Here is a 20,249-nt window from a genome sequence, read left to right as displayed (position 1 = left end):
CGATTAGAAAAGACATCGGGTATTTCCGCAAAGAGGAAACAAGAACGCGGCCGCCATCGGGTATTTCCGTAACACCCCCCCCCTTCCTTTTTCTTTTTTATAAACCCTCTGGGAACGCTCTAAAAAGCCCCTCGCCTAGTGGTGGAACAATTCCCGCCCACTGATTGGCTGCGGCGGCTTCCCTTTCGGCCCTGCTCCCGCGGAACGACGTTCTCCGCGGCGAAGGGAGCGGCGCGGCGCGGCTCGGCGCGGCCTATTCCGGACAACGCCAAAGTTACCGGGGCGAAAGTTAATTAATACGCGTAACCGGGGGTGAGGATGGAAAACCAGTAAAGCGTTCGGTATGAATGGGATTATTATTTATTGTTTTAAATCCGGAACCATTTTTGTGCGGAGTACATCCAGAAACCATTTTGTAAAAGTTTGCATCTCCAAGAAAGCCGGCGCGCGCGCGCGCGGGGGAGGGGAGGGGAGGGGGGATTAAATGCCCCGTTTACAGCGCAGTCCTACTCGGAAGTAAGTGCCACTGATTTCAGCTAGGGCTACTCCCAGGAAAATGGGTTCGGGATCGCAGCCGTAAGACTACTGGGGTAGTGTCCCGTGTTACTCCTGCGTAGAGCAGACCCACAAAGATGAACGGGGCGTGTTAGTTGCGGCCAACTGACGTCTCATGCCACTGGGTCTACTCTGCACCGGACTAACACGGGGTACTACCCCTAGGGCCCTATAGGCACACTTACGTGGAATTCAAACGCAACTTCTTCCCGGGCGAGCCTGCCCGAGGTCGGGCTGGACGCCTGCAGCCTTGCGCACCCTTAACTCGCGGGGAAGCGCCCTTGAACTCCCTGCGACTTGCTTCGGAGCACCTACGCCTGCCTTCCCCAGCCTGGGGCCCGCCTATCTGTTGGACTACAACTCCCAGCATCCGCCAGTCAGCGGGGCGGGGAAGGCTGGCCTGCGGGGCGCCGTGGCTCGGGCTCCCGCGCATCAACCTATCCGCGTGCGGAAGGGCAGAGAACGGGCCGCGCGCCTTCAGTCCGCGCGACGGGCAGGCGCTCGCGGGGAGGAGCCCTTTCCCAGCTGTGTTTGGCTTTGAAAGCCTCCTCGGAAGGCTCCGCCCCGAAGGCGCCCAGTGGCCAGTCCGCGGCGCGCCTCCTCCCGGCCCCTCCTGCCGGACGCCCCGCGGACGCCCATCCTCCAAGGATGGCGACGAGGCTGCTCTTGGAGGCGCGTGGGCGGCCGCTGGGCTATTCTGGGTCCCGGGCAGAGCAGCTGCCAGCACGGAGGCGAAGGGGAGCGGGTTGCCTCGTGGGCAACCGTCGGTCGGTCCCGCCGCTTTTCTTTCTGTGGCTGCCTCGGCGGAGGGTGTTGAGAGCAGGGGGACGGAGCGCAAGGGGGGCAGCCCGCTGAGGGCGGGCGGGCGCGCCGCCCTCCTTCCCTACACTTGCACAGGTGTGCTGGAGAGCGCGGGCGCGCCTTTTCTCGCCCCTGCCTGACGAAAGCCAAGGAGACTTGTACGCGGCCGTCCCCGGCACGGGCACCCTGCTGTCGCTTGCGTCTGTTCTCCTTCGAGCGAAACGGACATCTAGGGCCGAAGAATCAATAGAACTGGATTCCCCCGTTGCAGGGTGAGGTCGGGCCGAGACGTTCGGCCCCTGCTCTCTCCGGGGCTGTTATGGTGAAAACTGCAGCACATGGGTGGCTCTTCTCAAAGGGTGAGGGGGCATGCAGCAGCTTTCCCCAACCAGGAGTTCTGCAGCTGTGTTGGACTGCAACTCCTGCCATCCCTGGGACACGGCTACGCTGCCTGGGGGTGATGGAAGTTCTAGGCGGGCACCCTGTTGGGGAAGGCTGGCATACAGGTCGCCAAGGTGGGACTGAACCCTGGACCCTTGAACCCTGGACTTCTCCATGACAAAGGAATGACGTGGTTGGGCCAAGAGGTGAAATGCCAACTCATTGTTTCACACGCCCTCTTGCCTTCGTGCCACACACAGTCGCCACACACCATGGGGGGGAGTTCTAGGGAAGCCATTGCAGAACTGGCCTCGTGTGGTGAAGAGCACGCTGGAGACTTACGGCTTACGCCAACACATATTTGTTCAGAAGTTCTGCTGAGTTCCTAGTAAGTGTGTGTCAGCTTGTAGTCTTAATGGTGTCTTTCTCTTCTGTTTCTTGCACATGTACAAATGGAGTGGGCATTATATAGGTAAGGAAGCAAATGCTTAGGCCAGCCTTTTCTAACCTGGCACCTTTCAGGTGTGTTGGACTACAACACCCATTATGTCCAGCCAGCATGGGGATGATGGCCCCAAATTCTTGGCACCCTTAACCCTTTAAAAATAATATCCCCAGAAACCTCTTAATCACTCTGCAAGCCAATGCCCAACCTGTACTCTACAGATGATTAAGACTACAACTCCCAGCATTTTTGACAATTGGCTATACTGGCTTGGGGCTGATGGGAGTTGAACTTCAAAGCATCTGGAAACCACCAGGTTGGTAAAGGTTGGCCTAACTCAGTTCTAATTTGTCTGATCCACATTTTAAGTTCAGACAAGACTTGTTGTCCAGTGTCAGACTGATAAGAGGCTGTATGCTAAGCCAGTATTAGCATACCACCATTTTCTCTGTGTCACACACACACAATTTCACTCCTACACTCTCACAAAATCACTGTCTTGCACACTCCTAGCAACAACTCATACTCTTGTGCACTCACAGGAAAAAAATCATGTGCATACTTACAAGTGCAGACCTACATATTCATAAGCACATTTGCATATATTCTTATGCTTGCTGTAAGTTGTGCTGAGTGGGATATGGGGCAAAAAGAAGTGTATTCTCTCCTTCCGCCCCCTCCCAGGGGCTTCACAATTGGTCCTCTGAAAATTCCCTGGGTACAGGGAATGCTGATGATCTGGGGACTGGACTCACCTGTTTTGCCAGGGGTATTGGGACCACTGCTTTCTGGCATAGGTAGGGAAGTTTGCCCCAATAGTACAGCCCTTCCTAATTTGTGTTATCAGTCATCTTCACAGACTGATCATGGTCTCAAAAAGATATATCCATGCAATAAAGGATGTGCCCAGTTCTCAACACTTATTTTACTGGGACGTCTATCTGTCTCTTGCAAGTTTTTGGTTTCCATAGGCATCTTCCCACAAAGACTTAATTTAAACCATGCTGTGTGGAGTCCTGCTTTCCTTTGATCTGCTTCCACGTAGGACTTATTACAAGAAAAGCCATTCTAACAGTGCAATCCTATGTATACTTACTTGGGAGTAAGCCCCTCAGTGGGACTTACAGTGCAATCCTATGAATGTTTATTCAAATTTATTTCAGTGGAACATACTTGCACAGAATGGGTTGGATCCAGATTTCCTCATACTTAAGAGGAGACCCATTGGGCTCAGTGGGACTTAATTTCCAGAAGAGTAGCCATGCTAGTCCATTGCAGCAAAAAACAAGTGTCTTGTCACCCTTTAAAGGCTAACACATTTATTATGGCCATACGTTTTTGTGGACTACAGCCTACTTCATCAGATGCATAAAATGTTCTCTTGTAACTTAAAAATACATAATACACATGGGGGTATGGGGAAGGAATTGTAAAAATGAGGTCTGAGGAAATTGAAATGCATAAAGTACAGACACTGATAATTAGCTTATTAACAGTGGACATTCACAAAACTTGCTGGGTGATAATACAGACCTTGCATTGATGAGCTGAATAACATGAGTAGGGTGGTAAAAAGACTTTATACTATTCAAGTTACAGCATATAGAATTGAATCTCTTGATATTCAGCTCTTTTGCATTGACATCATCTGTCTTTGAAGTTCCTTTGTTTAAGAATGTCCACCTTAAGGTTACTGACAAAGTGTCATTAGAGACTGAAGTGTTCCCCCACTGGTTTTTGAAGGTGGTCGTTTTTGATGTCAGATTTGTGTCCATTTATTATGTTGTGTAGTGACTGGCTTGTTTGTCCTATGTGGAATGCAGTAGGACCTTGCTGGCAAATGATAGCATATATCGCATTGGGAGATTAACAGATCTATGATCCTCTGATTTCAATGGGTCTACTCTAAAGTATGACTATGAAGAGTCTCGTGGCACCTTAAAGACTAACATATGGAGGGAGCAATTCTATGGCCGCTAGACAGCGGCAAGACAGCCATAGGATATCTGATTTTCCAGGAACCGACCTCGGATCCCGCTCTCTGAGGGCGGTTCCTGGAGAGCCAACCTCCCCCCAATTCCGCGTTGCCTCGGAGGCAGCACGGAACAGTCCTGTGCTCCACGCTTGCAAGAGGAGTGTGGAGCGGCCGAAAAGCGGCATTCCCAGAGGGCATTCCAGGGCAGGGAGGGCGAAAATGCCTGTACGACACATCCGATGTGTCGTACAGCAGCCTCCTCCCCCACTCCATCCTCCCACAGCTAGACAGCCACAATCAGCTGTCTAGCCGAAAATGCAGGGCAGGAGAAGCGCAGAGGGAACGATCCCCTCTGTGCTTCTCCTGACCTGCATTGGATACACGGTTGCCTCTGAATTTGGAGGGGGCCACCTATCTGAATAGGATTGCACCCTTATTTGTTCTGGCATAAGCTTTTGTGGAAACTGTCCACTTCATCAGATGCCTGAAGGGTCAGCCTCAGACTGGGCAATCTATATATGCATGACTAAATCTGGATCCATCCCAATATGTTTAAGAAAACAGTTAATTGCCTAGAGAGTACTATACAGCATTTGCTCTACAATGAATGTAAGAGCCTTCTAAAGCAAAGAACTTAAAATACCAGCAGCGAAGTTATGTCTTAGAAAAACCACAATCTCTTGCATATCCGACTGAAAAAAGTTCAAGGAGTTGCAAAGTAGAATCTTTGGAAACTTCTAAAAGTGACTTCCTTACCCGCACTTCATCCGTTTCTGATTTGTGTTTCCATTGTACCTGTGCTGGCTCTACATGATGTTGCTCAAAGATGATTTGCGGTTTTCCTTTCTTTCCTTATCTAAATGTTAAGTGTATAGGAAGTCGATGGTGAGCACAGCCAGTGGAAGGCAAAACACTTATTCCTTAGGAGGGTATCGCCAGGAGAATGACTCATCAAGGAGCTGTTCTGCAAGGCTATAATAACGAAGTTGTGAAACACATAGAAGACTTATGCATACATAGAGAAGAGCTGAACAAGCAGATTGGAGAAGCGGAAGAGGAGAAGAACCAGATCCAGGGTGAAATTGAGATACTGACAAAACGTTTGGAGTGCGTGAGTGAAAGCTTAGCGTGGAAAAATGCCGCGCAGAAGGAACTTGATAAAATTCTTGCTGAAACTGAACTGGCTTATGAGAAGATCCTGGAGAGTTCTAGAATGCTGCTGAACGTCTTGAAAACAGAAACAGGGAATTTAGAGAAAACAATAGCTCTCAAAAGTAATGCGAGTGGGGACATGCCAATGTTTGGGCTTTAACAAACTCTATGTTAGGCTTGGTGAAAAGTTATACGAGAAATGTCGCCCTTTGATCTTCTGTAAGTGGCTTTATTAACATTTTTCCTATATCTGTGGTACTTTTTTTAAAAAAAATCAAGCAATAAACAAAGAGAAATGAAGCTATTAAAATCCAGCTACTTAACCTAAAATTATTGTAGATGGTGGGTTGGATCCAGGTTTAGGCTTGTGCACCTGGGCTGGCAGAGGTAGATTTCTCCACCCCATGTCAGTCCCTCCAGCTTCCTGAAGATGTTATGCAGAGGATCAGGGGAGCTGTGGTGTGGGAGCAATATGGGGAGGGGGGATCCCCAAAAATCAGATGGAGGCACCTTCCATGAGCTGAGCCCTTCCCTCAACAGAAAGCAGATCCCCAATCCAACCCTCTGCAAGCATTAAATGGAAGGCCCGAATTATTTAAGGTGGGAACATTACAAAAAATTATAAGGACTAAAGGCTTGATTTCTAGCATAGCATTTGAAGTCCTGGACATCTATGGATTGTTAAAACTGACATGGCATCTAAGGGCTGATCCTAAGAGTTGCTGTGTCAACAAATTAATTAGGATTGTGCCTGCCACTGGCTGTGACAGTGCAACGGCACAACGTCTGATAGTATATTTGAAGTAGAAGGCAAGAATGGGTACATAAATGTTTGTGCAGGGTTTCTTTAAGCAAAGTGGGCAGAATTTAGGATTTTGTCCTTCTGCAAGCTTCCACCCATTCACTTCACAATTATGTACATAGTATTTTTTTGTAGAATTCATCTCAATAATGTTTTCTTGGTTATACATCTTCATTTGATTTACAAAAAACAATCCAAATAATGCTTAACTCATTGGGGAAATGTGAAAAAATATTAAAAGGTGGGTCTTTTGGTTTAGGTGCCTTTTTTTCCCCAATCTCAATGAGACTGTTCACATGTCACAAAAGCCCGCTATGGCCTGATTTACCCATAAGGGCTGTTGAGTTGTGCTGGGTGCTTGTGGGCACCATTTTGTATGACACCTATGTTTGCCTGCTTGCCATTGCTTGTCGTGTTGTGCAAACCCAGGCGACAGGTTTTGTTTGAGGGTTAGGCAACCCTAAAACAAGCCATGTGTTATTTGAGGGTTGTCTAACATGGAAAAAAAAACCCAACCCTGCTGCCTGGATTCACATGACATGGCAAACCAGGTGCCTGTGGACACCCGACACAACACGACAGCCTCTGTGGGTATATTAAGCCATGGTGGGCTTCCGTGTTACAAGAATCAGGTTAATATATCAGGAATGTTCACATACAATTAAGAAAATGCTGAAGAAGATTATATGAAAAGACACAGGGATGAAAACACTTTATAGGTGTAAAATATCTGCTTTAGTGATGGAGAGGGAGGGTGGACAGAAAATGTGCTTGTAATGCTGTTTTCCGCAGTATTGTCTCAATACTATCTGGAAGGATGCTGGGAGTTGTAGGATTTTTTTTCTGTCTAAACATGCATAGGATTGCACTCTTGGTAACTACAGTTTAGTTGGTGAAAAGCTCAGATATGAGAGCCTTCTTGACACTGTTACATGAGGAAGTTGATGGGCATACTAATCCTGGATGTAATACCTTTTTATTTACACAACTGCATAATTGTAAGGACAGCATCCTATAATGATATTTAGAGAGCAATCCTATGGTTCCTGCCAGAGCATCCCAGGAACCATGGGATTGCTCGGAAAATATAAAATATTTATAGACCACCTCTTGGCTAGAAGGCCCACAGGGCAGCCTACCAAACAAATATGAAAACAATTTAAAATTCTGCAAGTATTAAAAACGGTACTAAAAACCTCCAGAAGAATAAAACCAGCTGTCTTCCCTTCAAAGTGAACAAAGAACTGAGTGGAACAGGAATGTCTTTACTGCCCTCCAGAAGCTAAACAATGAAGAGGCTAACCTAACCTCTTCAGGGAGGGAGTTCCAACAACTGCCACAGAAAATGCTGTCCCATGTTACCACCAACCTCACCTCGTCTGGTGGTGGAGCATGTAACAGCCTCAGACGAAGATGATCGGCAGGTTCATATGGGACGAGGTGATCTTTTGGACACACAGCATATCTTGCTAGTTCTGTAAACAGCTACATTGGCTGCTTATTTATACATCCTTAAAGGATCACCTTCTACAACAGCCTTCCCCAACTGGGTACCCTCCAGATGTGTTGGACTACAACTACCATCAGCCCCAGCCACCATGGCCAATGGCCAAGGTTGATGGTTTATTTAGCTTTATTTAGCATAGACCTACCTCTGCAACCTCAACTGCCATGTTCTGAACTGAGGCATCAGGACTCTGCAGCAGGGGTAGGCAGAAAGTAAATCTCCAGATGTTTTGGGCTTCAACTCTTAGTATTCCTGTTTGGAACCCCCAGGGAGCCAGATTTGGCCCATGGGCCGAAGGTTCTGCACCCCTTCCATAGAGCAGGTTAAAGGTCGCTCTCTGAATACTGACCAGAGTGAACATAGGCTCATAGGTTTGCAGCTTTAGGGCACAATCCTATCTGGATGCCTGTCGGCCTTTGCACAACCCTATGCAGAGCAAGAGGATCACGGAGGCGATCTTCACCTCCATGCGGCTTGTGCTCTATTTCAGCTAGACAGGCATTTTCACCCATCTAGCTGAGGTGTCACGGAGGGGAGGGGAGGAGGCTGGAGGATTTTTCATAAGCCCCAGTCCCCTCCTTGCCTACGGGAACATCCTCTTTGCCTTCCCTCTGGGGTCATTTTTTTGACCTCGGAGAGGCAGCCAGTGTGGTTCTCTCCATGTCAGCTGTGAGGGGAAGGGGCAGGGAGCTCGGACTCCTGGGCCTGAGGTCAGAGCGCTGTCTCCAACCTCAGATCCGGGAATCCGAGCTCTCCATGGCTCCCCCAGATGCTGTCTAGGGGCCGTAGGATCGCTCTCTTAGAAACTCTTCTTGTTTAAGAGGAATTTCAGAGGTCAGAGTAAAAGCAAGAAAAAAGGTACAGAGAAGTTGAATTACCTAGAATCATAGAATAGTAGGGTTGGAAGGGGCCTACAAGGCCATCGAGTCCAACCCCCTGCTCAATGCAGGAATCCAAGTCAGAGCATCCCTGACAAATGGCTGTCCAGCCTCGTCTTGAAGGCCTCCAGTGTGGGAGAGCCCACCACCTCCCCAGGTAATTGGTTCCATTGTCGTATTGCTGTGACACTTAGGAAGTTTTTTCCTGACGTTCAGCCGGAATCTGGCTTCCTGTAACTTGAGCCCAACCTAAAATTGTTCCTTGAAAATATCTGTATACCCGTTCTCCACTGTGGCTAAAGGTATCTTGTTAGTCTCTTGGATGACTGAGGCAATACTTCCTTTCAGTGGCAAGCTAAGGCAAACATTTAGAGTTTCTCAAATTAAGCTGTGGATCAAACTAGCTTATTGCCTTAAATAAGCCCATTTGGATGCAAATGGAAAAAGTTCACGGCTGTTCTGTAAGAAAACTCATGATATTCGGTGGTCTTCAGGGAGTAAACTTTTAGGCCTCAGTTCATGAGCCAGGGCTCTTCTGGATAGCTCCACATGCTGTGAAATAGATTAATAAAGTACTCTTGTATATGAGAGAGAGGGGGGGGGAGGGAAATCTGTGGAGTATATGGGGTGTCGGGCCATTGGAGAGGCAAACCTTTTCCCACCTCTAACATTAAAAGAGAGCCAGTGTGGTGTAGTGGTGAGAGTGTTGGACTGGGAGTTGGGAGATCCGGGTTCTAGTCCCCAGTCAGCCATGGAAGCTCACTGGGTGACTTTGAGCCAGTCACAGAGTCTCAGCCCAACCAACCTCACAGGGTTGTTATGAGGATAAGAGGAGGAGGAGGATTATGTATGCTGTCTTGGGTTCCTTGAGGAGGAAAAAAGGTGGGATATAAATGTAATACATACATACAAAACATCCTGTTGTCTCATTAGATTGCTCCATGCAATAATAAGAATAAGAATAATAAAAAACAATTATTGTACTCAACATTGTTGTCCGTGCCCCCACCCAACCTGGACTACATGGCCACAGCCTGTATTTGCAGGCATACCTGTATTTTCACCTGTGAAATGTTGAAGGTTATGGGATCCTGGATGTTGATGGTTACTGGATTTTTAAATGTTAAAATCATGTTCTGCCCACCCTTACACAGGACCATTTCAAAGAAGGATTGTCTCAGGCAAGCAATTCTGGACCTGAACTATACAGATGGATTAAAGCTTCACTGATGAATAATCAAACTCCAGTTACAGCATCAAAATCAACATGTTCAAATAAGTTTTCTTTGAAGAGTACCGCCACCGGTGTTCAGAGCTTATATCGAAAAGGACAAAGCGATGATATGACAATCATGCAGCCAAGGTTTTTCTTTGTTGCTCTGCATTATTGCTCACTCATTTGAGAGAAAAATATAATGGATATATTTATTTGCAGACAAAAAAAATAAGGAAGGCAATTAAAAGTTTTCATGCTGTGACATCTTGGGCACTCGGCAGTTCCAGCCTAGGAATTATAATGCATTAAAGGAAAATTCTACTAAAAGTTTTCTTGCTGTGACATCTTGGGCACTCGGCAGTTCCAGCCTAGGAATTATAATGCATTAAAGGAAAATTCTACTTGGAGCAATTTGGAGACTGTCTGCTTCAACTTGGGTACTAAACCCAAGCCGAGCTTCAGAAATCTGAGACTTCCTATCTCCAATTGATTAGCTTGGGAAATCAAAAGATTTCTTTTCCTCTTTGTCAGAATTGGATGATATTTGCAGGAATAGTAGCAACTTAGGAGGGAATTAAACCTGTCAAATATCAGGAACACAGAAGAATGGGGTTTTGTGCTACATGCCTTTATATTGGGGGGGGGGGTTAAGGGAACTGCCGAAACCATTTCTTTCTTGGAAGAATTGAATTAAATCTGCAGGGATAGTTGCCCCTTCAGAGGGGATCAAGCCTGCCAAGTTCCAGATAAATAGGCACAAGGGTTTTCTCGCAAAAGCAGCCTTTACATTTTGAGAAGTATCCCACACTTATCCCCCTATGTTCCTTATGGACCAGTCTTCTGAAAATGGCACACAGTCTAGAGGTGACCCCAAGTAAGAACCTGCAAAGTTTCAGAAGGATAGGTGCAGAGCCCAGGGAATTACAATGATTGAAAGCCAGTTTAAGGTTTTTTCATAGTGAAGCCTGGTGGCATTGGAAGAATGGCCATCTCATGGTCCCCTCCTTGCCCTCCCCCAAAGCACAGTAATTTGAGTCCCTGGTAAAATGTGCCCTAGGAATAGAAGGTGGACGTGTCAATCACTCAGCTGCACTTGCTCCCTCCCCTCTCTCCTCAATCATCCGTATTTAGAAACACAAAAACAAAAGATGCTATTTCAAGAGAAGAAAGTCTGCATCTTTGAGCACAAACCAGGAATGAAGCCTTGTTCTGGCCCAGCTTCAGTTCTGGTGGCTTCAGAGGGAAGCCCAGTGTGCTTTGGGAAGCACCAGAAACAGTCCGAAGGGGCCCAATTATGCTTGGATTTCCAACTTTGTCCAAATCCGATGCACATCCCTAGAACTTAGGGCTGTGCACCGCTTCGGCCCAAATCCCGAAGTGATTGGGGTGATGCGGGGCAAAGCGGGCCCATTCCAGAGCAGGTTGGACTGCTCCCAAAGTACTTCAAGCCGCTTTGGCCCAATCCAGGCAGCTGCCCGCCCAGCTGCACAAGCCTCTTTTTTTTTTTTAACCTAGACCTGTGGGGAGCCCCTGCAGCCGTGGCCATCTTGGAGGGAGTCGCCATGGTGATTAATCTTCCAGTAAGTAAATGATGCATAGACTGCAGCCATAAAGGGGCCATCTATGCATTATGATGAAGATGATGATTTCTTCTTGCCTTTTCTCCAATACTGGGACTCAAGCCGGCTTTACATAAATGGGCCATTTATGCCTGTAATATTGCATAGATGACCCCTTTATGGCTGCAATCTCCGCACCATTTACTTATGGGAAGAAGGAAGAGTTGCCATTTTAAAAGAAAATGGTGACTCCCTCCAAGATGGCAGTGGCTGCGGGTGCTCCCCACATGTCCAGGTAAGTAAGAGCAGGGGACTCTCACAGCTGGGCAGGGGGTGGATGTGAGGTTTGCGCAGCTGGGCAGAGGGGTGCGGGCACAGGGCTCAAATTGCTGGGCGTGGGGGGGCACTTCAGCTGTCCGAATCGTGCTTCGGATCCAGAGGCTGAAGCAGGTTGGCCTGGCTCCAGATCGGCCCAAGGTGGGGGGGGGGTCCCTGCACAGCCCTACTAGAAATACCCTGTGCCCATAGGCTTGTATCTAAAAGACACAACACAAAAGGAAAAAGGATTGGGAGGGAGGAGGAAGAAAACAAACTGCGGCACTAGATGAGAAAGAGAGACTTTATTGCTCAAAGCCATAGGCCACCACAATGTACATTAAAAAAGGAGAAAAAAACAGTACAGTCACATATTTGTATATACATAAATTCACACATCCAACAGAATCATCCCCACTAGGCTGTTTGGGCTTTGGCACATATTTTCCTTGCTGCCAAGGCACATTTTGCTACCTGGACAGTGGTAAAAGCATCAGTGCCAGAAAGATCACATATCTGCTCTAAGGGCGGTCTATTTGAGATGCACCGGAGAATGATGGCAAGAAATTTATACCTCGGATGGCCATAGAGAGGACACCTTGGTAAGTAATGAGAGACATCCTCAACCTCCCCAGACCCTCAGATACAGAGCCTCTGATGGACTGGGGTATTGTCAAATCTTCCCTCCACAATGCTGTAAACCATTTCCTTAGCTGGGGCACAGTCAGAGTTGTAGAGTAACTCTCCGTACCAAAGACATCTTTTCTAATGGATACCAGCAAGAATAAGGCATTTGTGAGATTGTAAGCAAGCCAGATTATTTGTTACTAAGTCCAGCAGTCATGGAACTGAATCGAAGTACAATGGCAGGACTGCTGCCTCCTCTCCCTTTGGTGGCTTCAGCGGTGACAATTGGTAGCTGGATGGAGGGGGGCTTTTAACTGGAGCTGGATCCAGACATGATGGAGGGGAGCCTGACTGCCGCTTCCACGCCCTCTGAAGATGGTGTAATTATGTACTGCAATAGGCTGCCAAAAGGATTGCAAGCATGCCATGGGTTCAGCCCTTTGAAACCCTAACTCCGTATTGCAACATTTGTGAATGTGAGACATTTCAATGTTAGGGGCAGAGCTGAGATTTCAGGATGAGAACACCTGTCCTCACCTTGTCTTCTCTTTCTGAGACAGCTCAGAAAGATTATGTGGGTAAGAGATGCCCCCTATTTTAAAAGAAAGGCTAGCTCCTTAAGGAATCCTTAGAAAGCTTTTTATTTTTTTTGCTAACCACCACTATTATGGATTTTGTATATATTCTATGCCAACATTCCCCAACCTGGTACCCTCCAGATGTTTTGGACAACAACTCCCAGCATTCCTAACCATTGGTCATATTGGCTGGGGCCGATGGGATTTGAAGTCCAAAACATCTGGAGGGCACCAGAGTGGGGAAAGCTTTCTATGCCCTCATGCCACATCTTGTTGTCATGTAAATATTTTGAAGTAAATAAGTTTTAAAACCCTCTATAACTCTGTTCTTTTATTTAGTTTTTTTTGTCAGCACACACACTTGTGGACCCACAATAAAAGACAGGTTGAACTTTCCTTCATAGGATAATTTATAGTGCCTAGTTAGCTGATAGCTTAGCGTTATCTAAATACTGGGTGTATGAAACTATCACCTAGAAGTGAATATGACAGTCGCACTATAGATTTGTATAAAGGCATTATGATAATGACTTAGGGTAATTATGAAACATCTTTGGTCTAAAAGATAAAGAGGTTGGCAGTGCAAACCTAAATACATTTACCCAGAACTAAATCCTATTAAGCCCGATGGGGCTTACTCTGTAGTAAGTGTATTCAGGATTACAGCCTAAGCCAATAACCTCTCTAAGTGATTTGTTTCATCACAATTGCTCTGTGCATTTTTGTGCCCTCTGTAGCAGTGGCATGATATTTTAAGCAGCTTCTTCAAAAATCTTTCCTTTGCACTCACAGAACATTCCCCTCATCATCTGCTGCTCTTTTCTTACACTGGATGTATTTACATACAAAGGTATGTAGGGATGCTGCTGAATTCCTCTCAAAAACTATTGTCTATATTAGGCTTCCCCAAGCTGGTGCCCTCCAGAAATTTTGGACTACAACTCCTAGCATTCCTGACCACTGACCAAGCTCACTGGGGCTGCTGAGAGTTGAAGTCCATAAAATCTGGAGGGCACCAAGTTAGGGAAGGCTGGTCTATATGACACAAGTGTAGCGTACTATTGAATTCTCAGCAGCTATCCATACTCGGGGCTGGCTTTAGGGTGGGCAAGCTGGGTGGCCGCCCAGGGTGTCAACCTGGGGGGGGGGGTGCCAAGCTGGGGGGGGGTGCCAAGCTGAGCTCAGTGGTTGTGGGTTTTTTTTTAATATACTGTATGCAGTGAGCTAGGGAGGCACAAAGCAAGTGTCTGTAAACTTTCTTTCAAAGTTCTATAGGTTGTTTGGGTACCAACACCAATAATGATCTTCCTTCAGTTTGCTGCAGAGGAAGACCACATCTTGCCTCCTTGACTGTTTATTTCCAATATCTCAAGCCCAGAGCCAAGTGTAAAGAAGGCCTCCTTAGCTTGAAGGTAACAGAGTTGCAGTGACTGAGCACGCCATAATTTGGCCACCAGGGCCGGCCCTATCATTAGGCAGAGTGAAGCGGCCACCTCAGGGGCTGGATGCTGGGGGAGGGAGCAGTGGCAAGATGTTGGGGGACACAGCTGCATTGGCCAAGCAGCCTGCCCTGTGCCCCCTAAACTGGCTTTTGCAGATCATGCCACTGACAAAGCCTTTTAAAAGCGAACACAGAGGCCCAGCATGCAGCTTATTACTTTGGGAAGTAAAGTCTTCTGATTCCTGATTATCTCTCTCATCCATTGATTTGCAGACACATCTTGGATTCTTTTGCTTGATTCCTGTCCATCAACTGTGCCACGAAAACACTCATACTCAGGGCTGGCCGTAGGGTTGGGCGCCAAGCCGAAGGAGGGTGCCAAGCCGAGCTCAGTGGCTGTGTTTTTTTAATGTACCGTCTGCAATGAGCTGGGGCGGAAAAAGCAAGTGCCTGTAACATGTCTTTCAAGGTTCTCCAGGTTGTTTGGGTACCAACTCCAATGATGATCTTCCTTCAGTTAGCTTTAAAGTGTGTTTCCTTTTCAGTTTCCACTGGGATGTCATCTGGGCTAGGTGAAGATCAGTGGAGCTCAGCTTTACTTTGAGGCAACGTCCCTGAGCCCTGAGTGTTTCAGCTACTGTAAACACTATCAGCACCACATAAATAATGATAAAATAAAGCCATCCACTGTAAGAGGTCAGCTGGAGACCTTTTTTATTTATAACTTTTCTTAATTATGTTTAAAGATTAAAATAGTGGGATATTCTAAAAATAAAGAATGCTTACCAAAAGATAGGAACTGACACAAAACAAAAAAATATTATAAGTAAAACCTGTGATGGTTCTGCTGTGCTGCACAGTGCGCTGCCACTACTCAGGACGTGGCTTTTCGAAATTTGGGTTGCGCAAACGGTAGCACAGTGGCTGAGCGATCAAGATGCTGAACAATGTTCTCGATGGGGATCGCCCCTACAGCAGGCCCCATAAATCCTTTGGGCGGCCCTGCAAGACTGACCATGGGGGGTGGCACACCTTGCCCAGGGCGCTATTTATCCTAGGGCTGGCCCTGACCACCCTACAAAGTGGGATTGTGTTGGAGCCGGAGCAAGTTAGTCACACTTGAGTCCAATTGAAACCAAAGAGACAAGCTCAGCATGATTAACTGAAGTCCCATTTATTTCACCTGCGGCTAACATATGATTACCTTTCTCTGAATCCAGCGCATTAATTTTGTATTTTTGTGACCCAATCCAACATCTTGAAGTGAGATCACATTTGCCCCCCACCCGAAACTCTGGGGACAAAAGGGTCTAGGGCAAGTGGCCTGCCCACTCCCCACTGCTTACCATTGTATGGAGAAACGAGAAGGGTTTGCCAGGATCTCCCATCAGGAGCGCCATTCATGGGGTCAGTATATCTGTGGCCACCATGTATGTTCTCCGGCTACACTTTAGTCACCGTTAAGCAAAGCTGACATTTAATTTATTTTGCGGAGGAGAGTTTCTTGAAGGAGCAGGGAGACCGTGATTGGGCATGCAAAACCTTGATTTAATAAGGTATACTTTACCGGTGCCGTCAAAACTTTTTGATTTATTGCATAGATCAAGTCAAGCAGTTAGGTAACTGTTGATTTTATTTTCCATTTCTAAAACCCTGCTTACGAAGAAGTGCCAATAGTGCCTAATCCAGAAGCCTGTGATGTCAATTTGAAAACATTTGGTAGGGATGAGTTTTTAGGATAATATTAAGCTGTCTAAGCCCTCAGGACTTCTATCTGTCAGTTTCACTCATATCATCTTCCAAAACTAATGTGATAATTCCAGTGATTATTTGAAAGAAACTGCAAAGTTCCAACAGACTAAGCCAAATTTGTCCGTGCCATAAATACACCCTCAGAATCTGCTGCCTACATAAATAAGTGTGTGGAATAAAGTGCACTTACATCACTCATAAGTATCCTGCTGCTCTCTTAAGAAAGCCTAGAAAGACTGAGTTAATTTATCAAGCTAAATGAGGTCATGTTAGAGTCACTGCACATGATTGCAGCAGCTGTTGAGTATCCCTCACTATCCAGAGAGGAAAACCTCTGAGCAACTGTTGCGTTCTTGTCCCTGTGACGACACTGTGAAGAAGGGTGGGCATGTTTATGTCCCACCACAGCTCCTTTCAGTGCTGAGCATCTTTTGCTGCTTAACGGTGCAGACGTACACATCAGGGGTGCACAATCTGCAGGCTGCATGCAGTCCATGAGGCCAGTTGTGAGGCCTCCCATGACCTCACACCTTCACAGGGAATTTTTCTTAAAAATTGCTTCTGCTGCCATCAAGCAATTTGTGGATCTGCCAGTGCTGACCAGCATCATTTCATTGTTTAGCTTCTTCCCCTGTGCCCCCACCCCCGCATGGCCAATCACCACTCTTTTCCCCCTTACTGCTACTGTCCGCTGCTGAGACATTTTTTAAAAAATTGCTGCCACTGCTGAGGCAGTGGAGATAATGTCGCACACATGCACATATTGTTTTCTGTTCTTTTCCAGGACATTTCCCGCAGGGTGGCTTGTTAACCATGCAGCATGGCTTATTTTTCTCAAACAAGCCACCTTGAGAATACATGGTTTATTGCTGGAGTGTTCAGGGTGATTAACAAGCCACCCAGCGGAAAATGTCCTGGGTTCGGACAATGCACTAACCCGTGGTTCAACAAATAACCCACAGTTCAACAACAACCCATACTCAGCCACTGAGTTGGGTTAGCGTGTTGTGTGAACGGCACCGCTGCGTTATTGACTTTCTACTCACTATCGGTTTATTGAGCCTAGAAGGCAGTTCCTGGAGTCCTGGAGTCTTATTATACTGTGCTGAATTGACTTGGCAGACCCTTGCACTTGGAGACCCAGTAAAGCAGGAGTAAACGTTAAAGCTTTGGGGCTTCCAGTCTAGCATAATGATTGGATAATTAGTTTTACTGGACCCACATGATATATGCAGTGCTCATGGTTAAAACTACACGTTCTTTCTTAGATGGGGAAAAGATCTGGAAGAAGCAGTAACCAGATTGACCCTTCCAGAAGAGAGTTGCAGGGGCAACTTTAAAGAGGTTCAACCAGTGGACTTGTACGGGAGGGCAAGATCATATTCCAGGAACTTCCTGTATGGCAGGAACTGTTACAGGAAGGAGCACGAGTTGGAAGGTGCACTACATAGAAAAATACATTGTTTTGACCAGGGATGTTGAACCTCTTTCAGTCTGAGGGCAAAATTCAATTTCAGAGAAGATCTTGACTGCATTCCAGTAGTGGGTGTGGCTGAAGGCAAAAAATGGGGGAGGCAAAATACCAGAAATACCAACATATTCTAGCTTGAAGCTCCTACGGCCAGTAACTAAGCCTTAAGAGGGGCATTCCAACCTTCTAGAAATTGGGGGGGGGGGGAGAAAGACTGCAAATGCCAAGAACCCAGCAAATGGTTGGTGCTTGTGGAAAGGGGTGGGGCCAGGGGAAGGAGGTGTGGCCATCTGGGGGCACCCCAGAAGACTGATCTGGGTTTCAGGCAGGCCGGATTTGGCCCATGGCCCTGAGGTTCAACACCTCTGGTTTAGGCAGAAAAGCAGACACAACTGAACAGTTGGCTCTTTCAAATGAGTTGGAAGCCCAAGGTCTGTCACTGAAGCTCATCTATGGCCTGTGTGCACAAAGAAAAGAAATAAGCCAAAACCTGGATTTCTGTTGACATCTTCCATTTGCCCTCTCCACAAAATTGTGCCACCCCTCACGTTTCCACACCTGCTAGGATGTTGGACCTCTAGAGGAGCACAGAACTGAGCCATGTTCTCAGTGCTTAAAAGAAATGCATGAGAGGGAGCAATAGGAGATCTGCACAATCTGTCTAAATGGATATGGAAACAATCCCAGTTTACAAAGCCAGTATGGACAGATACCAGCATTTTGCATAATCTCTGGGTTCTTCAGATTCTGAGACGGCAAAAGCCATGATCACAAATCCAACGTACAGATCAGGACAACATGGGCTTGGAAACAGTAATTTATTGAACTAGAATCATTCTGAAACCCCAAAGCAGATGTGCAGCATGATTAATTATTCCATCTGACACGGTGGAGAGATTATGAGTAAGATTGATGTTGGAAAAAAAGACGATAACCTTCTGAGAGAATCCAGAGCGATTAAGAATTTGGGCGTCTGAAGAATTCCAGAGGAAAGGACTTTAATTTCCTTTCTATGGTGGTTCAATGTTTTGCATATGTCACAAAACAGAAAACTATCAGGAAGGACAATCCTATCCTTTGGCCGGGGGTGGGGTGGGGGTCTGTAGCCCTGATGGTTTGCTGCAGCTAGAGCTGGGACCTGCAACAAAATGTTGCAGTACAAAGTGCTGCTGTTCATGATTCCAGCCATTCCCTTCCATTCCCCCTCTCTCCCAGTTTTCTGTTTTTTTCACCTAGCAGGTCAGTCAGCATTCTGTGACCACTGAACATGCTCAGTCCTTACTGAGCTGTTTGGGAAATCCCACCCCGCTCCTTTTAGGGTTTCTTTCTAAAGATTTTGCACAGGATCACAAGCAGAAGATGACCTTGTCTGGAACATGCATACACCCTGGAAAACCTTTGTGAATGAGGCGGGGTGGCGGTACCATAAAAGCCTCATCGGAAAGCAACCTTTTTGCACTTCTGCAAACCTTGTGGTTCTTCCCAAGCCTACTGATATCTCCTCTTTGCGAGTGGGTGGTGCCACTTTGGCTATGTAAGAATTGGCACTCATCGCCTGAATATAAAATATATAAATAAAAGCAGAGTGCCTGCATTACTCCACACCTTACTTTTCGGGGGCGGGGGTGTCATGTTAGTCAGCTGCAGCAAAAACAAGAGCTTTGCAGCACCTTAAAGACGAACAAATTTCGAATGGTATACTCTTCCATGGGCTAGAATCCACATGGTCAGATGCTATACAAAATACAAATGCACCATCCGTAAGTCACGAGTAACCTCTCCACACAAATGAATTGACCCTGTAAAAGGCTACCCTGGAATGGGGAGCATTAAGAAAGGTTTTTCTTGCCTGCAATGCACTTCACTCCTGGAGTAATCCAGCCTTGGAGTTCTGAACCGCAGCAGCATAGCTAACTATTCCTCTACATCCTTCAGGATAGGGTGTTGTGAAACTGGGGCTAGCACAACTATTGCACTAATAGCCCTCCCTAAAACCGTCTTCACCCTGTTGTCATTCGGTGTCTTAAAGCACAGCCTGCAAATAATTTTGGCTGCAGAGCTGCATGGCTGGTCACTAGTCATGTTACACACACTAACCAATAAAGGCTCATGACGCATAATTGCAACAGAAAGGCAGGCACTGTAGGCCTCTTCACAGGCCCACCCAAGGATGCACACGTGAACTAAACAGCCCCAAGACACTGGGCAGAACTAACCACGTGGGTACATGAGTACACAGGAAGCTGCCTTCTACCGAGTCAGGCCATTGGTCCATCTAGATCAGCACTGGGGCTGTTCACACAACCTGCTAACCCAACTCATTGGCTGAATGTGGTTTATTGAACGATGGGTTAGCGTGTTGCGTGAACCCAGGACATTTTCCACAGGGAGGCTTGTTAACCACCCTGAACAACCCAACAACAAACCATGGGTTCTCAAGGTGGCTCATTTGGGAAAAAAAAAAAAAAAAGCCACACTGCATGGTTAACAAACCACCCTGTGGAAAATGTCCTAGATTCAAACAACATGCTAACCCATGGTTCAACAAACAACCCACGGTTTAACAACAAGCCACACTCAACTACTGTGTTGTGCGAACCCAGTCACTGTCTACTCCAGCTTTCCCCAACCTGGGGTCTCCAGATGTTTTGGACTTCAGCTCCCATCAGCCCCAGCCAACATGGCCAATGGTCAAGAATGCTGGGGGCTGCTGTCAAAAACATCAGGAGGACCCCAGGTTGGGGAAGGTTGGTGTATACTTCAGGGTTTCAGGCAGGAGTCTTTCTCAAACATA

The 20,249-nt window shown here is 46.8% G+C and overlaps 1 protein-coding gene and 1 pseudogene across 8 annotated transcripts in view; one reads left to right on the top strand and one right to left on the bottom strand.

Moving 5' to 3' along the window:
* WAC (WW domain containing adaptor with coiled-coil) overlaps positions 1-1,062 on the bottom strand; it is an 86,868-nt gene extending 85,806 nt beyond the window's left edge. Inside the window, exon 1 of one of the 3 annotated variants that reach the window (XM_084859147.1) lies at positions 741-1,062. In XM_084859147.1, coding sequence (XP_084715273.1) covers positions 741-988 — 248 coding nt within the window. In that variant the 5' untranslated portion in view covers positions 989-1,062. The remainder of the gene's footprint in view (positions 1-740) is intronic. The other 2 variants (XM_084859146.1, XM_084859145.1) reach the window with 2 other exon arrangements.
* LOC146345108 (microtubule nucleation factor SSNA1 pseudogene) lies at positions 33-10,034 on the top strand (annotated as a pseudogene). Of its 5 annotated transcripts, XR_014792433.1 has the most exons (3): positions 200-341; positions 5,026-5,528; positions 9,651-10,034. The product of XR_014792433.1 is annotated as a microtubule nucleation factor SSNA1 pseudogene, transcript variant X2 (transcript). The 5 variants fall into 5 exon arrangements; XR_014792435.1 differs by lacking the exons at positions 200-341; positions 9,651-10,034 and adding an exon at positions 33-60 and having other exon boundaries at positions 5,033-9,435; XR_014792432.1 differs by lacking the exon at positions 9,651-10,034 and having other exon boundaries at positions 5,026-9,435.
* The last annotated feature ends 10,215 nt before the right edge of the window (positions 10,035-20,249 follow it).

This window comes from Heloderma suspectum, chromosome 5 (assembly GCF_057233095.1).
Source record: "Heloderma suspectum isolate Gila_16-S chromosome 5, 16-S_ref, whole genome shotgun sequence".
Lineage (NCBI taxonomy): Eukaryota > Metazoa > Chordata > Lepidosauria > Squamata > Helodermatidae > Heloderma > Heloderma suspectum.
This window is presented reverse-complemented; position numbering and strand designations above follow the sequence as displayed.